Source organism: Acomys minous (genome assembly GCF_964271855.1).
Source record: "Acomys minous genome assembly, chromosome: 1".
Lineage (NCBI taxonomy): Eukaryota > Metazoa > Chordata > Mammalia > Rodentia > Muridae > Acomys > Acomys minous.
Window position 1 is genome coordinate 57,451,943 of NC_140483.1, and position 21,514 is coordinate 57,473,456.

A 21,514-nucleotide genomic window follows, 5' to 3' on the forward strand; every position below is an offset into this window, starting at 1 on the left:
AGATTGCTGTGAATTTGAGGCCAGCTTGGGTCGTCAAAGTGAGTCCAGGGCAGCCAAGGCTACACAGAGAAACTCTGCCTCAAAAAACAACAACAACAACAACAACAACAAAAAAGTTCAGAGGATGTAGTATATTTAGCAGAAAGAGTTAGGCAAAGATCGAGAGGCCCCATATGGGGTGCCTCGTGGGGGGGGGGGTCCTGCGTCAGCTTGGGTCTGGCCATGTGAGGAAGAGGGTGGGTAACTCAGCTATAGTCAGGAGACCCAGGGATCTGGCTCGCTCTGAGCTTATGGTGAGTGTATGCTACCGTCTACTCTGCCTTGGGCATCTTGGTTCTGCCCAGATTCAAGTGGACTTGGTGTACTGCCTCTCTCGGGGGGTGGGGGGATGGGGGGGCAGGGGGGACTTTGGGAGTACCTGGCATAGAGGATCTGTTTCCAGGGCAGCCCCAAACCTCAGTTCCTGAGAAGGAATGATTTTCTTATCTGTGGGTGCAAATGTGTGGCTGGTGCTTTTGTGGGGATCTGGGGAAATGATGAGAGCAAGAGAGCACACTTCTCCAGAGCACTAAGCTCAGCTGGTGGTGAGGCGTGAGGGTGGGCACACATGGCCTGTGGGGTGCCAGGCATCAGAGGTGGACTGTAGGAACTGAATGAGGAGCCTTCCCTTTTGTCCAAGCGCAGGTCCCATAGTCACACAGTCTGTCCGTTTTTAGCCGCTGGACTAAGGCTAGCGTCAGGTTAGACTGACAGCAAAAGTTGAAAACACCTTGCATAGTTTTAAAAGCAAATTAGACAAGGCTTGTAGGGGTCATGATGGTATGGAGCACACGGGTACAGCCAGCCACGAACAGCACGGTCAGCTCTGAGTGGGCGGCCGCTCAAAAGCGCGAGACGTGTGCTTTCCTGGTTTCTGCATGGTCTAACCTTTGTTCTTTTCTGTTTCTAGAAGAAGAAAAGGAGGGGGGGGTAGCTAGTAGGTCTAATCTTTTTTAGAGGGTTAAAAATTGTTTTAACGATGGAGGTTGCTTTGTGAGGTCAGAGGATGTTGGCACGGAGATAAGGCCGCTGCGGCTTCTGGGCCCCAGGTAATTCGGCTCTGTTTTCCTTCTTAGAGGACAAAGTATAGTGTTTCCCCTGGCCATCTGAGTCCCACCCGCCCTCCCACAGGCCTGGAGCTCTTCAGAAGACATGGCCTACACAGATAAGCCATCTCCTCACGGGAAAGCTGCCTGCCGTTACACGGCAGTTGCCCTGGCAGCCCACCCACCAGTCGTTCATCCTGGGCAGTGCTGCACCAGAGCAGCCCCAGGCTCCAGGGCCTCAGCTTGGTTCTAGTCTAAGGAGAAACGAAAGCCCCTTATCTGGACAGCTGTTTCTGCTGTAGGCTCACAAAAGTAACCTTTCCTTCATAGTCAGCTGTGTCAGAACTTGACTGGCTGCAAGTGACAGGAAAAAAAAAATCATAGTAGAGTCAGGTAGGCAGAGGTAGGTAGACTGTGTTCTTAGCTGTGTCCATCATCAACTATGTCACCTCATGGTGACACTATGGCTAACTGCATCCCCAGCTACTACTTTCATGTTCCAGATGGGAGATTTAGAAAGGACTGGTGCCTTTATGGAGAAAAGCGAAGGCGTTTCCAGAAACTGTAGCTCCCAAGCAAATGTGCTGAAGCAGGAAGTTCTAGCAGGGTGCATTAACACCTTGCAGTTTGGTTGGTGAGAAAAGGGCAAGGGTGCTGGGTGCACAATTAGCAGAGCCTGCTTCGGGGGCATATAACCTGATTACTTGGCCCTGCTTGTTCCAAGGACTGTCTCAACGAGGCCTCTGTGGGAATGGATGTTTGGCGGTCTCAGTGCCCCAGTGCAACTTAAAAGGGGTGTGTGTGGGGGGTGGGGTGATGGTCTAAGATGGAAGAAGGGAAATGATCGGGCTGGGGAGACCAGTCGAGATGGATATAGCCCCAGGACTGCCTCATGGACTAACTACTAAGCCGCAGGCTGTCGCCTGAGAACATCCTGTCTAGAAATCTGAACGTACTTTAAGGAACCAAAGGGTAGATGACCTTGTCGCCATGACAGGCCACTCATAGGGATCCCAGCATTCAGATATCTGTATTAGGTGCTCCGGTGTCCTTAGAGTAGACCCACCCTCAGCCCCGCCTGGCAAGGCATCCAGGAGCTTCCCACTAACCAGGCCTTTTCATCTCTCCCCCCCTTAAGAAAATCCAGCAGCTCTCAGAGGGCTCCATGTTTGGCCACGGCCTGAAGCACCTGTTTCACAGCCGCCGCAGGTCACGGGAGAGGGAGCACCACGCGTCTCAGGAGGCCCAGCAACAGCAGCAACAGCAGGGCCTATCCGATCAGGACTCCCCAGATGAGAAGGAACGCTCCCCGGAGATGCACCGCGTCTCCTATGCGGTGTCCCTGCACGACCTGCCTGCCCGACCCACTGCTTTCAACCGGGTGTTACAGCAGATCCGTTCCAGGCCCTCCATCAAGCGGGGCGCCAGCCTGCACAGCAGCGGTGGGAGCAGTGGCCGCCGTGCCAAGAGCAGCTCCTTGGAGCCACAGCGTGGCAGTCCTCACCTGCTTCGTAAGGCCCCCCAGGACAGCAGCCTGGCCGCCATCCTGCACCAGCACCAGGGCCGACCTCGCTCCTCCTCCACCACCGACACTGCCTTGCTCTTGGCTGATGGCAGCAATGCGTATCTCCTGGCTGAGGAGGCTGAGAGCACCGGTGACAAGGTAAGTCCAAGTAGAAGGAGGCCCGTGAGGAAACCTCTGAGGCTCGAACTGATGCTCTGCCTGGCACTGCTGATACCTGCTGCTCCATTATCTGTCCGGGCCGAGGGGTCAGGATCTGACCAAGCCAAACACAAGAGCTCATTATCCAAGGGGCTAAGTTTTTTTTGTTGTTTGGTTAGGGTTTTTTTTTTTAAATGGTCGTTTGCCCAATCTGATAGTAGTTTTGGTTTGTTTTCCTTAAATGTATTTTGAGGAGACAGAGATCTGGTTATTCCACTTAAGTAGCAGCACTTAACCTCTTTGCTCTTCTGTATGACCAATTGAAAAAGGGGAGGGGGATTGAAAGTTCAGAGCGTAGGTAACTTCCTGGACTGGACCCTAGCACTGTCTCTTTACCATGATTATTACCAACTAGACAAGAAGGGGAGGGGCCCAGGAAGTGTTATTTGGCACTTCATGAATGTTTCCAACTCATTTGTTTATTTGTATAACAAATACTCAGCAAGTGCTTATTGGGTGTTACAGGAGTGAAGGAACCAGTGCTACCGCTCTCATGCTGCCCAGTGTCTAGAAACATGGATGAATGAGTGGAAAGGCTTTGATGAGTGCTCTGGGAGTTTGGAAACAGTAGGCAGTGAGGGTGGAGAGGAATTGGCCAGAGACTTTCTGGAAGAAACTACTCTTGCTTCTGGAGAGTCAAGGAGGCAGAGGCCAGAGCACAGAGGGTCGTGCTGTGTCCAGTGTGGGCATCCAGAGACTCTATGGGAGGCTGTTAGGCAGGAAGTGAACACAGAGGGTGCATTAGGACAGCAGGCAGTAGGTGAGGAATGGGGAGAGAAAAGGAGCCAAGGAAACCGTCTTTGAAGTTATGGCAGCAACTGCAGCCATGAGATGGGAAGGGGAGGCATTGAGAACGTATTGGGGAGTCAGAATCAGGGGTCCTAGGCGAGGAAGAGGCTAAGGAAAAACAAAGGAAGTGAAGGAGGAGAGGAGCCTCTGGCTGCTGGCTTTGCTGTGTGGTGCTCTCTCTGGTTGAGCAGTCGGGGGAGCAGAAGCAGGGCCTAGGGAAGGGTCTGACCTGCGGCAGGCACTGGCAGTGGTGTCTGGGGGGTGGGCTGGCAGGTGAGAGCAGCGTCGATATTGAAGTCACTGATGTGAATGAGATAGGTCCTCAAGGGGACATTTCAAGTAAAGAGAAGCTAAGGCCAGATCCCTCTGACGTAGAAGGGGCAGGCAGCCAGCTCTGACCTGCTGCTTCTGCCGCGCTGGTTTCCTCCCTCCTTGCCTCCTTCCTCCTGCCTCAGCAGGGCCTCCCTGCAAGTTTGATCCCACACACCTGGCTGCCCCTCCAAGGCTGTGGGGGCTGTAATTTCCCCTCCGGCCCCCTCGCCTCATGGTCTCCATCAGCAGAAGGAAAGAAAAAGCTGAGGGGTTGCTGGGAGGCACACTAAAGGCAAAAAAAAAAAAAAAAAAAAAAAAAAAAAAAAAAAGGCAGAGGGTTTGGGATTAGAGAGCTAGCATGAAATCTTGGCTTGCAGAAAGGAGGTGAAGAAAGCTGATGATGTGGAGGAGAGGGGATGAGGGTGTCGAAAGGGTTAAAGGGCAAGTGTGTTGAGAAAGCATGAAGTGGGCATGGAGATAGAGGCGTTATTGGGGCTTAAGAACTGGGAATTTGGTTAGATGTGCTCGTACACACTTATTATCCCAGCACTAGGGAGGCTAAGGCGGGAGGAAGATCAACCTGAGTTATGCAGAGAGACTCAATAAAACAAGGACCGGGGCTACAGTTCAGTGGTAGTGTGTTAGCGTGTACCGGGGCCTAGGTTTGATCCCGAGAAAAAGAAGGAAGGATTTGGGATCTTGGGAAATGGGAGATAAGCTTCAGACAAGGAAGGAATAGAGAGAGATTTAACCTGATGTGTCGGGAGCTGAAAAGTTAGGTGGCCCACTTGGTAGAAGGGAAGTTAGGAACATGGGCTTTGCCTAGGGAATGATGGTGGAGCAGAGAGAGAGAGAGAGAGAGAGAGAGAGAGAGAGAGAGAGAGAGAGAGAGAGAGAGAGAGAAAGGCAGCCTGGTATGTGGAGGGCCGAGGGAGGAAAATTGCTGTGGCAGAGACCTCAAAACTGAGAGAGCTGGCGGAAGTGGATGGTCCTATTTCTACATCACAAGATCTATGGGGAAAGAGGCTGCCCTGGGAAGAGCAGCTGCAGGGAAAGCCTGCTGATGCACAGTACCTGCCTATGGAGGATGGATGACAGGGAAGACGGGCATGGATGAAAGAAGAGAGTAGAAGTGGCGGGTGGCTGTGGAGTCTTGTTTAGGGATGAGAAGTTAATGGGTACTCCAGCACCGTACTAAGGTCCCAAGGACACCGTACTATGATGTTGTTTCTGCTATAGATTGTCGCCAGCACAGACTCAACTCCCAACACAGGAGCCAGAGCTTTCCAACATTTCTTGTGCATCTTGACTTTTGGAATTATTTGGAAGTTGATGCACTCAGCTGTCACTGCCCGCATGCACTGGGTGGATGGTGGCTCGGGTTTGCCTCGATGTTCCTCCAGCATAGACAGCTCTTTTTTGTGAATTCATTAAAATAATCCCTTAAGCCAGATGAGTCATGTTATGAGAGTCCACATCCTGGGATTAAAAAGCATATATCCAAAGAGGGGGCATGGCTTGTTAAAACCACAGAGCTCAGAACCTGTGGCACAGTTGTACAGAAGCTGGGTTTTCTGAGGCCAAGTCTGGTACTCTTCCCACCATGGCAAGCTGCCCTGCATCTGCAGCTGGCACTGGTAGTCAGTGACAGGGCTTAGCCACCAACACATCTGACCCAAGGTTTTGCTTTGCCAGAACCATCACACCCAGGGATGACTTTGCAACCATTTCTGACTATGAGCTGTTGAGTCATTTTATATTTTCTACCTGTGACATTGACTCTACATTTCTTCAAGAAAAAAAGGACTTTCTAGAGATGGTTCTGGACCACCTGTCCATAGCAGAGCCTCAACCAGCAGCCATAATTCAGCAGATGCTCGCTCCCTTCTTGAGCACTGCCACCTGCACTTCCCTGCTTTCCCCTTTATGTGACAACATTTATTGAGTATCTTCTAAGTGCCAGGTACTATCCTAGGCATTAAGAATCCTTCAGTGAAGCCGGGCGTGGTGGCGTATGCCTTAATCCCAGCACTCAGGAGGCAGAGGCAGGCGGATCACTGTGAGTTCGAGGCCAGCCTGGTCTACAAAGTGAGTCTAGCATAGTCAAGGCTACACAGAGAAACCTTGTCTCAAGAAGAAGAAGAAGAAGAAGAAGAAGAAGAAGAAGAAGAAGAAGAAGAAGAAGAAGAAGAAGAAGAAGAAGAAGAAGAATGATGCTTGGGTGAATGAAGGAAAAGTTCCTGCAGCGAGTGATCACCCATCCTAGCAGGAGGAGATAACCACCAAATGACTACGCTATGTATTTGGTAATAAGAATGCTGAGAAACAAAACAGAGCAGAGCATGAAGGCAGAGCGTGTGGGCAGGCATGCTATTTTAACGGGTTGGTCAGAAAAGCCTCTCTGACAATGTGACGGGTGGAACTGTGTGAATATGGAGTGGAGACAGCAAAGTAGAGAAGACAGAATCAAATCAGGGGCAGGCTGGCCCCGGGGCTGGGGAGGGTCAGGGAACACTGCAGATTGCATCGGAGCCAATATGCCAGGAAAAGGACTTCCGGTTATTATTTTTGTCTTTTCCTTCAAGTGATAGAGGAAGTTGCTAGAAAAGTTGATACAAGATTACTGGTGCTGCCCTGTGAGTACTGACCCTGATAAATGTGACAGGGTTGAGGCAGGAGTCTGGTAGAAGCTGGTGTGTACCCCAGAGGAGCTGATGGTTGGAGCGGGATGGTTGTGGAAAGCATGTTGGCTGGGCTCTCAATTTGCTTCAGATGGCGAGGCCAGGGGTTTCTGGTGGATTGGACATGGGGCACGACAGAATGGAGACAACAAAGATGGCTCGTGGTTTGGGGCCTGGCTGTGGGACAAAAGAAGTTTCTGTGAGCTGAACAGCAAGGAAGATGGCAAATTGAACATCCTCTGGTGAGATGCAGGCAGAGCCGGGTTTTGGCTGTGTGAAGTCTGAGGCAGCTATTAAACACCCCTGTGGAAATGCCAAATAAGCAGGAGGATGAACAAGTCTGGAGTCCCGGGGAGAGATCCAACCTGGAGGCATAAATTTGGGAGGTGTCAGCATATAGATAGCATTTAAAATGATGGGACTGCATTTGCAAGGCTGGCTTCTGTTGGGAGGAGTGTGCAGTAAGGGGGAAGTCTGGATGCACTTGGCTGAGAGGGTGTGGCATCTTGAACCCAGGAGCTGGTGGCACCCACCAGCTGGAACCAGGTTGTTCAGCCCTTAATGAGAAAGCTCTGTATGTACAGCAACAGCCGGGCCCACCTCTCATGGGTGAGTCAGTGAATATATTTAAAATTTTTTATTTAGAAGAATCCTGTCACGTGAGGGGCTTGAATTTGGTGGCGGGGGAGGGGTGACCCTTGGGTCCTCCAGTTAATTAGGGTTCCCCTAACGTTCTCCAGCTACCTAGGAAGACAGGGACTAGGTAGGCAGTGGGCACCTTCAGAAACTGCTGCGGATTGCTGCTTCAGAGTGCGGGGAGCGGGGTGCTTTGGGCAGGTTGCCAGCTGGACAGCTTTCTGGGGGGCTTTTCATCCCACCCTTTACCCTGACACTATGTCTGGATGCTGTGTGGCAAAGGGATCCCTTCTTGCAGTATGTGGAAGGCCAAACCCAAAACCTTGGGTGACCTCACTGGAGCATGGCTGGGGAAATGGCTGGTCATTATTAGTCCCCATGTAGGTCCTGGGAATTGAACCAGGGTCCTCTGGAAGTGCTCTGAACTGCTGAGCCATCTCTGCAGCCCATTCTTCTCTTCCCTTCTCTTCCCTCTTTAAGATTTAATTTTTCCTTTTATTTGTTTGTTTATTTTCAGACAGGGTCTCACTGTGTAGCCTTAGCTAGCCTGGAACTCAATATGTAGACCAGGTTAGCCATGAACTCTCAGAGATCCACCTGCCTCCATCTCCCAAGTCCTGGAACTAAATGGTGTGTGCCACTGGGCCTGGCTTTTCTTTTCTGTTCTTCTTTGGAACTTCCGGCTTTGCTTCTGTTTGCCTGGTCCACCTTCACAACAAACTGCGCAGCTGGTAGAGCAGCTGTCATTGCTTCCATCTCATGAGAGAAAACTGAGTCCTTCAGGAAGGGAAGGGCTGCTCGTTCAGAGCTTTCAGCTAGATCCTGGCAAAGAGGCAACGGTTTCTTTCCGGACCTGGAGCCCATCACCCGGGAGATGGGTGTGGCTGGGGTCTTGAGGAGAGAGAAATGCCTCCCCGTCTTTTGAAGAGGGAATCTTCTAGCCACCTTAAAGCTTGAAACGCCATCATCTGACTCTCCAGAGGCCATAGGCTGGCATGAGAAGCGCGTGGTTCCGCCCTGGTTGGTCTGGGTATGAATAGGAAGTATTCTTCTCTCTAGTAAACACAGCCCACATGCTCTCTTGCAGGCTCCCTGGCGATTACTAGCATCTATTTTTAATTCATAAGCCTCCCCGACTCCCCCACCCCACCCCACCCCACCCCCACCATTGTTTGCAACTCACCAGCTGGCTTGTAGACCAGAGCACCCTGGCTTGAATTTTACCAAAACATCCCGGAGGCAGCTAGGGTTCCTGACCGGCCCTGCAAAGGCTCACACAGCACCCACTCTTAGAAACCGGTGGCTCTGGAGCCCCTACCTGAAAGAGCAGGGTGTGGCAGAGATAGATGGGGCCCCACAGGACAGCAAGTTAGTCCTGATGGTGGGAGCTGAGCTATCATTGGTCCCCCCCCCCCCCCTGATTCAGCTAAGCTCTACCTTTAGTTATTTCCCTATTAAAAAGACAGCATTCCCCCTTTAACCCAATCTTCTGCTTTCTGTTATGTGTGTGACACTGAGAAAGGTCACTACCCCCGGGGCTCACATATGTCAAATAGGGGAAATCATTTGTCACTGTACTGGGGCATCACAGGCTAACAGACATAAGAGTAACTATGGGACCCAGCCCTGGGTCATGAAGAAGGAGCCAGTAGCTAGGTTAGACCACTTGGCTCCTCTGAGAGCAAAGGAGACATGTTCTTCCCTTCCTTCCCCTGCTCTCTCCCTTCCTCCCTCTCTCTCTTTCCTTTCATTTCCTTTTTCTCTCTTCAGAAGCAGCTCCTGAAAAATGAGCGTGCGGTCAGGCCTTCCATTCTCTTTGCTTCCTTCTTCTGGTTGGGTATCCCTCAGAACCTCTCCTCTCCTCAGCTGAGTCTATACTCCCCACCTAGCCATGCCCATCCTGGACCTGGAAAGGTATACCATGCTAGAGATTGGCGAGAGAATAACACATGAGCCAGCTGTGAGGCCAGCTTCTGACCTTGCCCTGGTCCTGCCTTCCTTCCTGTCCTGTGTGACTGAGGAGCCATGAAGGTCTGTGCAGCCTTGAGAGAATCCCACAGCCAGCGAACTATACCCTGTTCTCCCTAGGGTGTGTTGGGGCGAGGGGACAGGTGAGATGAGGTGTTGAGAGGCGAGATCATCCTACATGGGTAGTTTGCTGTAACTTGTGGGCGTTATCTCCGGTGCCAGACGTTGGAGGGGAGAAGAGGTGGGGTGTAGCTCATCTCTCGGGCCAGGGCAGATTGAGGATACTCTGTGTACTTTCCACCAGATTTCTCCAACAACAAAATTTCCCTACCCCATGTAAATAAGTTCCCTGTTTACCTCCAGGATGGCGAGGGAAGGGGCCCACCCTTTGCCCCATCTCTTGCCAAGAAGACTGAAGTTTTGGCAGACACCCAGGGGCCCTAGTTTATTTATGTCTACCAGTCTGCTGGCTCAGTGGTGGGCAGGGCTGACTGCTGAGAGAAGGTTCCAAACATGTCCCCTAGGCACTGGGGGCCCACAGCCTACTCATCCACGAGGCCCCTGCTGTCCCTAGGCCTGGCTACATAGGGGCTGTAGTAACTTGCCCAGGATCAGACCGGTTCCACTAATACCTACGAATACAGCCACTTCCACTATAGAACTGCCAGCTTCCAAGTGGCGTGGGCGCTCACCTGGTCACCCAGGTTTCTGAGGAGGAAGGGGCCATCTCTGTGCTCTCCTCTCCCCCATCCCTTCTCCTCTTGACCTCTTCTCTTATTCCCTGTTTGGAAGGTTCCCTTGCACAGAGGTAGTGCACAGGCAGCTGTTCTATTGCTTGGAGGACCCTCCCCTGGACTGTAGTGCTTCTGGGCACTCACCAAGCCAAGGCTAGACAGCTCTGGTTTGCCTTAAACCTGCTCCCTAGGGCTTGGTATATCCTGTTGAGCCTGGAGAGCCAAGATCTACTTGAGTGCGATTTTATCCGCCATGTTGGGGTAAAGCCCTTCACCTTGTTAGGGTTCTATTCAGACATAATAGCCAAAGATGCCAGATGTCATAGCAACAGCAGGCCCGTTTCTTTCAGAACCAAAGCTGGGACCCAGGACACTCCCAGCCTTCAAGGCAGCCTTCCTTTGCCTTTCCCTACCCACACTGGTGCACTCTCTGGGTGGAATTACTTGGCTCCCCTGATTAGCTCTGGATTCTGGAGTGTGGGGTGGTTGCCAGAGATGATGTGTGTGAGTGAGACAGCTCCACCGCCACCTAAACCCTTGCTGCTGAGCTGGGGCCAGGGCCTGTGGGAGATGGGCTCTGTCTACAGCCTGTGGGGCTGAGATGATGCCAGTCTAGGCATAGGTAGGAAGGACACTACAGCCAAGGCTCCGTTCTCTACCTCTCTCAGCCTTGGCTCCTTCTGCCATGCTGTGCACTGCCCAGGAAGGTGTGCTGTGGGTTTGGGTGTCAGCTCCCAGGTAGCAGTCAGCAGTAAGTAGACTCTGTCATCAGGCTCCAGACTCTGTGGAGCCAGCACTGGGATGTGGGCACGGGTCATGGGAGTTGGCACACATCTCCCAGCTGCCCGAGAACACTCTTCCCTGCGTCTGCCCCATCCCTGAGATGAGAAACGTGACCCCAGTCCCTCGGTGCCAGGTGAGGCAATGGAAATACAGTACCATTAACCTGATCCTCGCATCTGTGTCTTTGTTCTAGATGCAGTTTGTACTTTCTGTCTTTATCCCTGCAGGGCAGAAGGTTCTGGACTAAAAACAGGTACAGAATGCACGCCACTCCAGCCCTTTGAGGATTGTCAGAGAACCAGGGGGCTCTCCTGAGCTACAGCGGAAAGGCTAGGACAACGCCTTCCCCCCCCCCCCCCGCCCCACCTCCTTTTCCTCCAGGGACAGGACTGGTGTCAGAATGTCACAAACAGATGGGCAGACATACCTTCGCAGCCCTTACTCCTCAAATATTCTGGATGTCCTCTCTGGCCTCCCCCGCCCCAAGTCTAGTTTCCAGTGTATTCCTTTCCCCTTCCTTACGGTTCTCTTGATACCCCTACCCCCACCCCAGAGCTGGCTTGCTCCCCATAGCTAGTGAATAATTCAGCGTGTTCAGCAAAAGCTAAGTCAGATCCATAGTGATACTGTGATCAGGAGGCCCCCTCGGGGCAGCTGGAAAGGCGAACCCTGCCCTGGAAAGACAAGTGCCCTGTAATATTAACGTCATTATATAAGGTTTCTTGACCTCCTGAGAAGGCAACTTCAAATGTTACCTGGGCCCTGTTCCTGTCTACTTACTTCTTGGGGGGCTCACTGGCCTTGTAGGCGCATGCCTCTGGGACGTGCTGGTGCCAACAGTCAGTCAAGCAGCACGCTATAGTTTGCAGAGTGCTTTTGTGCATCTTTCTTGTTTAATCATATCAGCTCCTGGTAAGCTCAGAGCCCTTGAGTCAGCGGGAGCCTACAGGAATTGTGTTTCAATCCCCTGCCTTAAGGGAAAAAAAATGTTCTCAATTATTTGTGGCAAATGGGGTCGGGTAGAGGGTACTTCGTGTCCTAAAAAATTGTGCAGAAAGGAGATGCCATTTCCTCTGGGTCGCTTTTTTCAAGACCTGTTCCCTGCAAGCCCCCTATCTGGGGAGCAGAGTACCATAAAAGAGTGAATTTGGCTTGCCCAGCCCTGAGCCAGGTATATGATTGTTTCCACTGACCAGGTTCCCATGCCCAGGAATGACAGCCCTGCCCCACCACCCCAGAGTACCTGAGACAGTAGATCAACAAAGGCCCTGAAGGTGGAGAGCTGCCTCCTCCCTTCCTGACAGCAGCTGAAAGGTCTCATGGTGTACGCATGCCAATGATGCGCTGTGGCATTCCCCACCATAGGCCTTCTGTCTGCGTCTCCAGCCCCTGGGGCTGTGTCTCTCATGTACTCCCGGGGTACGTGGTACGTGGTACGTGCTTGCTGCAGCTCTCAGTGAACAATACCAGCCATTCTCTTGTCTTCCCAGGGGAAAGCAGTATCTGATGGTGACCTGGTTAGGTCTGAAAGTAAGTGTGGGGCAATGCCCTGGGCCCTGTTTCAGGGGGAGGCATGGTGAACATCAGCGGAGCTGCCAGCCTGCCAAGCAGCCCTCACTGGGCTGCTCACCAAACAACACATGCCACCCAGGTTTTTTTTTTTTAAAGGCCTACCTTGTCTTCTAAGGTACTAAATTTAGCTGCTGCTTAGCATTGTTCTCGGGCTCCTCACTCTGTAGAATGTGTAGACGCTGCTGATTGAGGTTTTAGGCTTATTTGCGTTCTGTGGTACTAAGCAATCAAAACCAGAGCATCAAGCATGGTAAGCAAGGGCTCTACCACTGAGCTGTACCCATCCCTATTTTCTTATATATATATATATATATATATATATATATATATACATATATATATATATATATATATATATATATTTAAAGCATTCCCCCATCCTTTTTGTTTGTTTGTTTGTTTATTATTTTTGCTTGCTTGTTTTTGTTTTGTTCAAAACAGGGTTTCTCGTGTATGTAGCCGTGGCTGTCTTGGACTTGCTTTGTAGACCAGACTGGCCTCGAACTCACAGAGATCCACCTGCCTCTGCCTCACTGAGTGCTGGGATTACAGGTGTGTGCCACTTCACCTGGCTCTTTGGGGTTTTTTTGTTTTGTGGTTATTGTTATTTTTCCTTTTTTTTTTAAAACAAAGATTCATTTATTTATTATATATACAGTGCTCTCTGCCCACATCTATGCCTGTAGGCCAGAAGAGGGCACCAGATTTCATTATAGATGGTTGTGAGCCACCATGTGGTTGCTGGGAATTGAACTCAGGACCTCTGAAAGAGCAGTCAGTGCTCTTAACCTCTGAGCCACCTCTCCAGCCCTTTTTTCCTTATATTTTTAATATAAAAAAATGAATAGTATGATTTGTTTTTTCAGGAGGGAAAGAATGGTAAAAAATAAGGCAGAGGAAAAGAAAGAAAGGCCTGACATCAAAATTAAAAATAATAATAATTTAAAAAAAATTAAGAGGAAGTGTGATGTGTAAGGAGGAGCCGGATGAGGAAGAAGCCAGTGTGGAAGAGAGCTGAGGCACGTGTAGAGAGGAATGTAGGCCCAAGCCCTGGGCTCCTTCCAGCTCCCCCTCAAGGACAATGTGAGCCCACCTATTGTCCTCAGACATAGTTCTGTGTGGAAAAGGTAAGGCAGACACCTCCAGCGTCAGCTTAGCCGCCCAGGCCTGTCGACCAGTGGTGACCACCTGCTTCTGTTATGGTGTTGCCTCTTCCTCAGCCAGATCATAGAGGAAGTAACCAAGAGGGGCGGCCAAGACTTACCAGGCTGTACAACGTAGCATAAACCCAGCAGCACATTGTCTTTGCAAATGGAAAGTTGTTCTGTGGCTCGTGTCCCTTCAGAGGCATCACTTGACCTCTCCATGTCTTCCTGCCACTCTCTGAGCTTCACTTCAGATGACAGCCACTTTTTCCATCCCAGCCTAAGGTCAAGGTACTGTCTGGGATATTGTGATGTGTTCACGGGTGCACACAATTCACATGTGGTGAGGGGGCCTCCGTTCTGACAACCTATTTCAGTGAGGCCTACAGTGTGCCAGGCTCTGTGTGCCACTGGCGTCTAGCGAGGCTGAGACACAGGTGCACAGCTTTGAAGACTCGACATACACTCTCTCCATGCTCAGGCCCCATTCTGGTTCCTTGGCCTCATCCCACAGCCTCTTGTGGGTACATGAGAGTCCTCTGTGGCTGGGAAGCAGTACAGCTGGTATCTGTCCAGACTGCATAGCTTGTGGGTAGCAGGGTAAGGCTGTCTACCAGCCACTCTGACTCCCAAACACTCTCCCAGGCCACCAGAAAGTTTACTCAGCATCTGTGGAGCCTATTCTGCATGTATCTTCCTGACAGATATTCACCTTTGACCCCTGTCCTTTCCTATTCCTCCCATTGCTCCTGTGGATACTTTCTTTCTCTCTTTCTTAGTTTTTTGTTGTTTTGTTGTGTGTGGGTTTTTTGTTTTTTGTTTTGTTTTGTTTTTTTGAGATGGTTTCTCTGTGTAGCCTTCCTTGGCCATCCTGGAATCACTTTGTAGATCAGGCTGGCCTCGAACGCACAGCCATCACCTGCCTCTGCCTCCCAAATGCTGGTATTAAAGGTGTGTGCCACCACTGCCCGGCACTGTAGATAGATACTTTCAGTCAAAGTTCTGGAGCAACTATGGAACCAACCTTGAAACACAAAGTCCCAAAATGTCCCCTGCTGCCCACCATGGCAGATTCAGGGGCCCTGCTCACGGATAAAGACAAGGAAAGCCTCAAAGAGGAGAGGGGCCTCTGCCTTTTCTCTTAGAGACTACTGTTTATCCCCTAACCTCTTCCCTTCCTCTTCCTGTTCTGTCACTGTGATGACCTTCTCTAGGAATGGAGCTGAGATGGCCATTTAGAGGGGCAGCTGTCCCCATGGATCTTAGTGCCATGTGGCCTAGCAAAAACACTTTCTGCTCTTCTGAACTTTATAGATCAGGAAGTGTGGGAAGGAAGCCCTGCCACTCATGGACAGCTCCACAATAAAAAAGAAACTGGGGGGGGGGAGAGAACCCCAGGTCTTAGCCCCCCACTCCTGACTTCTGGTCTCCTTTGGCCACTGCCTCCCCTTCCTCCTGTTTTACTTAGGAGAACAGGGTGTGGGCCAGTGAGATGGTTCAGTGAGTGAAGAAGAGGTGCCTGCTGCCAAGCTTCAGAACCTGAGGTACGGAAGGGGAGAAACATGGCCAGCAAGATCTCTGTGCTCCCTGTGTGTGCTGTGGCTACTGTATCCACATGCGTACATACACTGCACACACAGATAACTAAGTAAATGTAATTTCAAAAGGGAAAAAGGAAAGGGAAGTTTAGAAAGAGACAGACAAGGGAGTGCCTTGGAGGACATGGGATTTTCTCAGGCAATCACGGAAAGGCCAAAAGTATGCTGTGCTGGTGTGCGTCCTAACCCAGGACCCCCACCCCCACCCCCACCCATAGATAGCCGGGTCCCAGGTGGTTCGGGATAAGCTCTTACACTTCTACTCATGTGGGTCCAGGTGCTCAGGCATCACTCATAAACATACACACATACACACACACACATAGATACTGTCCTGGTTGTTTTCCATGCGTTGCTCCTTCCCAGTGTCTCCCTCCTAATGTTGAAGACTGAAAGTGTAAGCTCAGCCCTTTACAAGTGGGAGCGCAGTGAGAAATGTCAAGCAATTACAGACTGCAGACTGTACATTAGAGTTGTGAGTGTAAAAATATATACATACATGTATGTAACAGTGAAATTTGCAAGGAGGGTTATATGGGAAGGTTTGGAGAGAGGAAAGGGAAGGGGAAATTGTATAATTATATTATGATTGAAAAAAAGAAAAGAAATAAATGTTTAAAATCTCAGCTTGGGGCTAGAGAGGTGGGTCAGAGTACTTTGCTTTCCCCTGGGACCTGAACTTGGTTCCCACCACCCACATCAGGTGACTTACAGGTGACACCCACCTGTAACTCCATCTTTAGGGGATCCAATGTCTTGGCTTCCACAGGCACCTGCACTTACACGCACACATACTGATACATACACATACCAACATGCACACATACTGACACATACACACAATTTAGTTGTTGGGTTTTTTTTTTATTTATTTAAAAATCTTAACTTGGTAAGACTCAGCAGGAGAGGGCATGAAAGGGCTGCCTTGGGGGTAAGAATCTTGAGCCATACTTGCTGCTACGTAGGACAGATCTGCTGCAAAGAACTTCCATTACGACTCAGTGAGACAGTCAGCTGCTGCCCTATACTGTCATTGTCAAGGGAGATGAGCCTCATGCTGGCCACAGGAAGGGGCCCAGATAAACAGAAGGTCTACTCCTTTCCTTCCTTTAGTTTAACAGTGACAGCAGGACTTTATATTAATAACCGTTATGTAAAGGGAACAGTGCTTGTCAAAACATAGGCAGGGGGATCGGCTATGAAAGTAGAAGCTGCTTAGCGTTTTCCCTGACCCTGTAGGTCAGAGATGGCCCCAGACATGGAGACCTGTGTGACGTGCCTTGTCAGCCTCCTCATAAAACCTAAGTCATCAGTTGACACGTGTTTGTATAGTTTCCAAGACACTGGGTGGGGGATTCCTGGTCTTGGTGATTTTGGCTGCAAACCTTGGCCCTGGCTCCTAGAGATAGGCCTTGGCTCTTCTTATCTCTTGGAACCTTCTTGAACTTGGGACTTCCCAATCAGCATGGTCCACGTTGCCCCTCAGTATTTAAGCCCTATGTGTTTCTCGGGGGGGCCCAAACGCGTGCGGAGTCCCTGAATGGGTATTCTGCCTTGGGAAGCTGCTGGTAGAGAGACAGGTGGACCCAGGAATTCTGCTGGCTACCTCCTTCCTTACGGCTGGCTGTTGTCAACTGTGGCCCTCTGGCCCCCTCTGCTGACCGACAGGATTTCCTGCTGGGCCTGTACAGATGAAGTCCAAGGAGAAAGACACTGCTGTGAGTTTGCGGCTTTGTTGTATCCTGGGTGGTTTCTGCCTGGGCAGTGCTGGGGGGGTACAGAAAGTGGGGTGTAGGAAGCAGAAGCAGTAGTGACCAGAGCACAGTAGGTTCCTGGGGGACACAGCATCAGATGAGAAGAATTCCCTTACTGAGGCTGGCTGACTCCTCCAGCCCTTTGTTGGGGACTCTGGGTTGGAAGTGACCATGGCTAAAGTCACTGAGCAGGGAAAGAGGAGAACTCTGGGGGACTCACTTCCATTAGGAGCTGAAGTCAGAGGTTGGTACGGCGGAACTGCTGTGAGGCGGTTTCTGATCACCCGGTCCGTTTTTTTTGGACACGGAAATGGGAGGAGCTGGTCAGCGCCTGTCTGGTGGGTGAACAGTTCCTTGTCCTATATTTCTGTGTGGCTTCCCACCCCCTTCACACAGCCAAGCCACTCACACTCGGAACATCCTCCTACACACTGGGCTGGGGAGAGGTCCCTAATCACCGTAAGATCCTCCTTCTGGAGAGACCTCCGTTTATCCTGCCAGATGGGGAAGAGCAGCCATGTGCCCTGGGGGAGGAAGAAATCTAGAGCAATCCGTCCCTAATCCCTGGCCGGGTTTCACTCAGGCTGGAGATGGCGGCTTCAGAGCCTGGGAGTTTTGGCACACCTGCTCGCAGACCCCGGCTCCCGGCAGCCAGCCCAATGCTGCCCAGGGACTGTGAGCCTGGGAGCCTGGCACTGTCCTCAGACAGCTGGGCCCTTAAAGCTCCTGGCACCTCGTCGCCAGCTCGGCTTTGGGAAACGGTATCCACACAGGTGAGGCTCTGGGTAGGGAGGAGGAAAGACTTCTGTCATGTGGGAGACAGAGTGGGGTTGAGGAATGGAGGAAAGAAACCTTTCTAGAACTTGAAAAGCAGCAAGCTCCCTCTCAGGGCCTCCCAGAACCAGCTTCCCTCCCGCTGACTTAAAGAGATCTCTGGGCACAGGAGAGCTGGCACGCAGAGGGTGCCTCTCCTCATGCTTGCTCCGTATCCAGAAGCAATGGCAGGGAGAAGGGAATGGAAGGGGTCTGGCTGCACTGAGCCCCGTGGACCACAGAGAGTTCAGGACCACAGAGAGTTCAGGACCACGGTGTTTGGCTACCAGAGAATTCAGAGGATGGAGAATGAAAGAGGCTCTAAAGTGAAAGACCAGCTCCAAGGCCTTAGCCAAGAGTCCATGCCTCTACAGCGAAGGAAGGAGAACAGTGGCCATTTATATGGACAAAAACCAAAACAAACGACCCAAAAACAAACCAAAAACCAAAACAATGCCTTGTTCTCAGGAGGGCCAGGACTGAAGGGAGGATGTAGCTGTGATTGCAGCCAAGGAGTCGCCCTAACAGAAAGGGTCAGAAACCAAGGAGTCGTAGGATGAGATCGTCCACCAGCACTGGAGAGAGTAGTCCTTAGGGACAGAAAGAGCTCATGGGCTGCAGGAGGGGCGTTAATGAAAGGCAGCTGGCTACAGGCTGTCTTGAGATGGGTGGGCCCTGCATGAAGGATGAGTGCATCCCCTCATCTATGTGCAGTCTGTACCCAGCGATCCCCTTGTAGAAGCGAGAAAGGGCTCACAAAGCCACTGGGGGTGTGCTCGGTCTCCTCATGTGGCAGAGCCCTTGCTGCCACCTCACTCTCCATATATACTTAGACTCTTTGGGTGGCCTATTGAGTCTCTGACCTCTGACCCCCTATCCTCTGGAGAAAGGATTCTTAGGCATCCTGGGTATTTCTCCCACACTACCCCCTTGCCCACCTGGGAGTGCTGGGGCCAGCGTGATGACCTATCCAAAGCTACGCTAAGCATTTCCATGTGCCCTATGTGTTCCCACTGGGAATTGGAACAGCCCCTGACTTCAGGACCTAGGAGGACTGGAGTCATCTTCTCTTCTGCTCTCTCTCAGTTTTGCCATAAGGCCAAACTGCCTCTTAGAGGCTGAAGGGTTTTTAGCTAGACATGGTTCTTCCTCTCCATCTTGGTCTGGATTTACCATCCCCACCCCCACCCCCACCTTACCTTCTGGGCCTTAATTTTTAAAAGTAAATCAGTGTTCCCCATCCTGCGAGAGTTGATACAATCAGAGTCTCTAGGACAGCAGTGAGTTGGTCAAAGCATCTGTGCTGAGTCACTGCTGACTCACTAGTCCCTGCAGCATCCCCCGCCCCTCTACCTGCACCCTCGCTTACTGGGTTCTGATGCAGTGATAGCCCAGGCCCTGTCCTCAGGAGCAACACCTTGCATGGGCCCACTTGTTTGGGCAAACACATGGATCAGAGTAAACACTCCGCCTAAGAGGAAGCACAGGAGACCAAAAGGTCTGTTTGTTTCCTCCTCCTGCTTCTCCTCCCCCCCGCCCCCTCCCTCTCCTCCTCCTAAGAATAGCTTTACTGTTGTCTTTCCAACTAGACATGCCAACCCACTCTGGGTACCCTGGGCTACCTGCCCCAAGGTGGGAGAAGGTCACGGGTCCACTTGGGAACACAAATAGGAAGCATAAACTTCTCTCAAGCATTTGTTATTTCTATGGCCCGTGTGCGTGCACTGCTAAAGAAAGAAAATAAGAATTCACATATCTACTACCTCTCTTCCTTGCTAAAGCACCTCTTAAGCTAGCACTTTCTGTCCTGATAGTGTTTACCATTTGCCTACCATCGTCTGTGATCCCAACTACTGGGCTATCACACAGCGGGGAGGGCAAGTGTCCCATGGCCAGGTTAATGTAAGGACACTGAACTCAGGCCCAGGAGGAGGTGAGAACCCCAGAGGGCGATGAGAGCCAAGACTGGGGAAGCCCTGAGCCAGCAGTTCTTGTAATTTGGCAGTGGACCTAATCCAGTATCAGTTTGTGTTGCTAGGGAGGCAGGTCTGTGGCACTACCAAAGCTATGCAGACAGGGTGCCCAGCTATCCGTGGACTGTGGGGAGATCTCACTGAAGCCAAGACTGAAACAGGAAAAACTGGTGCAGCTCTGCCTTAGCCAGAGCACGCATCAGTGTGTCTCAAGCTCTACTCTATAGCTGCGCCCCTGGCTCATAAGCTCTCTGAGTAGGACGGTGTCATGGACTCCCCTGTTGTACAGTGTATGTGTGATTCCCCCTCCTTGCCAGATCTCTCCTTAGAGTCAGCTCAGCCTGTTCAATGGGGGATTCGTCCCCAGGCGGTATCCACAGAGTGCACCAGTCTTCCTCAGTCAGGGGAGTAGGCTAAGGGGACTGTGCCTTGGGCGCTTCAGCTCCAGATGTGGTACTGGCAGCTGGTGGAACAAGCCGAGTGAGGGCCTGCGCCATTTGGAGAGAGCAGCTGTCTTTGCAGCCAGGCCCTGCTCCAAGCTGGGAGCCTGGAGTTTCTGCTGCCTTCTGTAGACAGGCACTGAGTCACTGTGCTGTTCCTGTCAGCTGCCTGGTCCAGGAGAGAGGTGCACTGGGAGGTGATTCTTCTCTGCTGAACATGAGGCCGTGAGACGGTCAAGATGCCCCCTTGCGGGCTAGTCTGAAGTGAGTTGGATGCTGCCCTTCCATGTTTTTTTTTACCCCCTCCCAGATGATCTTTATAAGCCTCAGGGAGGCCCCATACCCATCAGATACACATTCCCCATCCCACGCCCACCGCCCACCGCCTCCCCCCTCAGCAACCACTAATTTGCAGTCTCTGTAGATCTAGCACTCTGGAAATCTCACATAGTGGAACCATTCATTCATGTAGCCTCTACTTGGCAAACTGGTTTTTAGACTCATCTATGTTCTGGCATCATCAGAATTTTATTCCTTGTTATGGCCGAGCAGTGTTCCATTTCGATAACCCATTGATTGGTTAATTTATTAATTTTTTTTCATTCTTTGGTTTTAGTGGCCATCTCTGAGTTGTGCCTACCCTTCGGCTAGTGTGAAGTGTGCCACGGTGAACTTGTACCAGTGTCTATTTGAATACCATTTTCAATTCCTTTGCATACTGTCATAGTTAGCTTCAGCTGTCAACTTGACACAGCCCAGAGTCCTCTGGGAAGACGGAAGCTCAACTGATGAACTGGCTACGTCAGATTAACTTATGGTCATGTCTTTGAGGGTTTTGTTTGTTTTCTTGTGGTTATTTTGAGACAGGGTTTCTCTGTGTAGCCCTGGCTGTCTTGGAACTTGCTCTGTAGACAAGGATGGCTTCAAATTCAGAGACTTGCCTACCTGTGCCTTCTGAGTATTCAGGATTAAACACATGAGCCACCACTGCTTGGCTGAGGTATTAATTGCTAATTGATGTAGGAGTATCCAACCCACTGTGGGCAGCACCATCCCTAGGCAGGTGGGCCTGGGCTGTATAAGAAAGCCAGCTGAGCCAGGCAAAGTCTCCTGCAGTTTGCAAGCAGCATTCCCCCACTGGTTTCTGTTTCAAGCTCCTGCCTTGACCTCCCTCTATGATGGACTACAACCTGTAAGATGAAAGAAACCCTTTTTTCCCCAAGTTGCTTTTGATCATGGTGCTAATCACAGCAGCAGAAAGCAACCTGGAACAGGTGCACATCTCAGAGTTGGACAGTTATGAGGTAATTCTATATTTACCTTTGTGAGGAACCGCCATCTTGTTCCCCTCCGTTGACTGCAACGTCTCACCTTCTTACCAGCAAAACATGAGGGTTCCAGTTTCTACACACACTTGCCACACTGATTTGCTTTAGTAAGAATGTTGGAACTGGGCAGATGAAATGGCTCCGCAGTTTAAGGCACTTGTAGTCAAGCCTTACAACCCC

General features: G+C 51.0%; 1 protein-coding gene across 3 annotated transcripts in view; it reads left to right on the forward strand.

Moving 5' to 3' along the window:
- The window catches only part of TMCC2 (transmembrane and coiled-coil domain family 2), a 39,668-nt gene that overhangs the window by 9,159 nt on the left and 8,995 nt on the right, over positions 1-21,514 (forward strand). For 2 of the 3 annotated variants that reach the window (XM_084774032.1, XM_084774033.1), the window contains exon 2: positions 2,224-2,748. In XM_084774032.1, the coding sequence (XP_084630158.1) occupies positions 2,224-2,748 (525 nt within the window). Of the gene's footprint in view, positions 1-2,223; positions 2,749-16,562; positions 16,745-21,514 lie in introns of those variants that run through there. The other variant, XM_084774034.1, reaches the window with a different exon arrangement.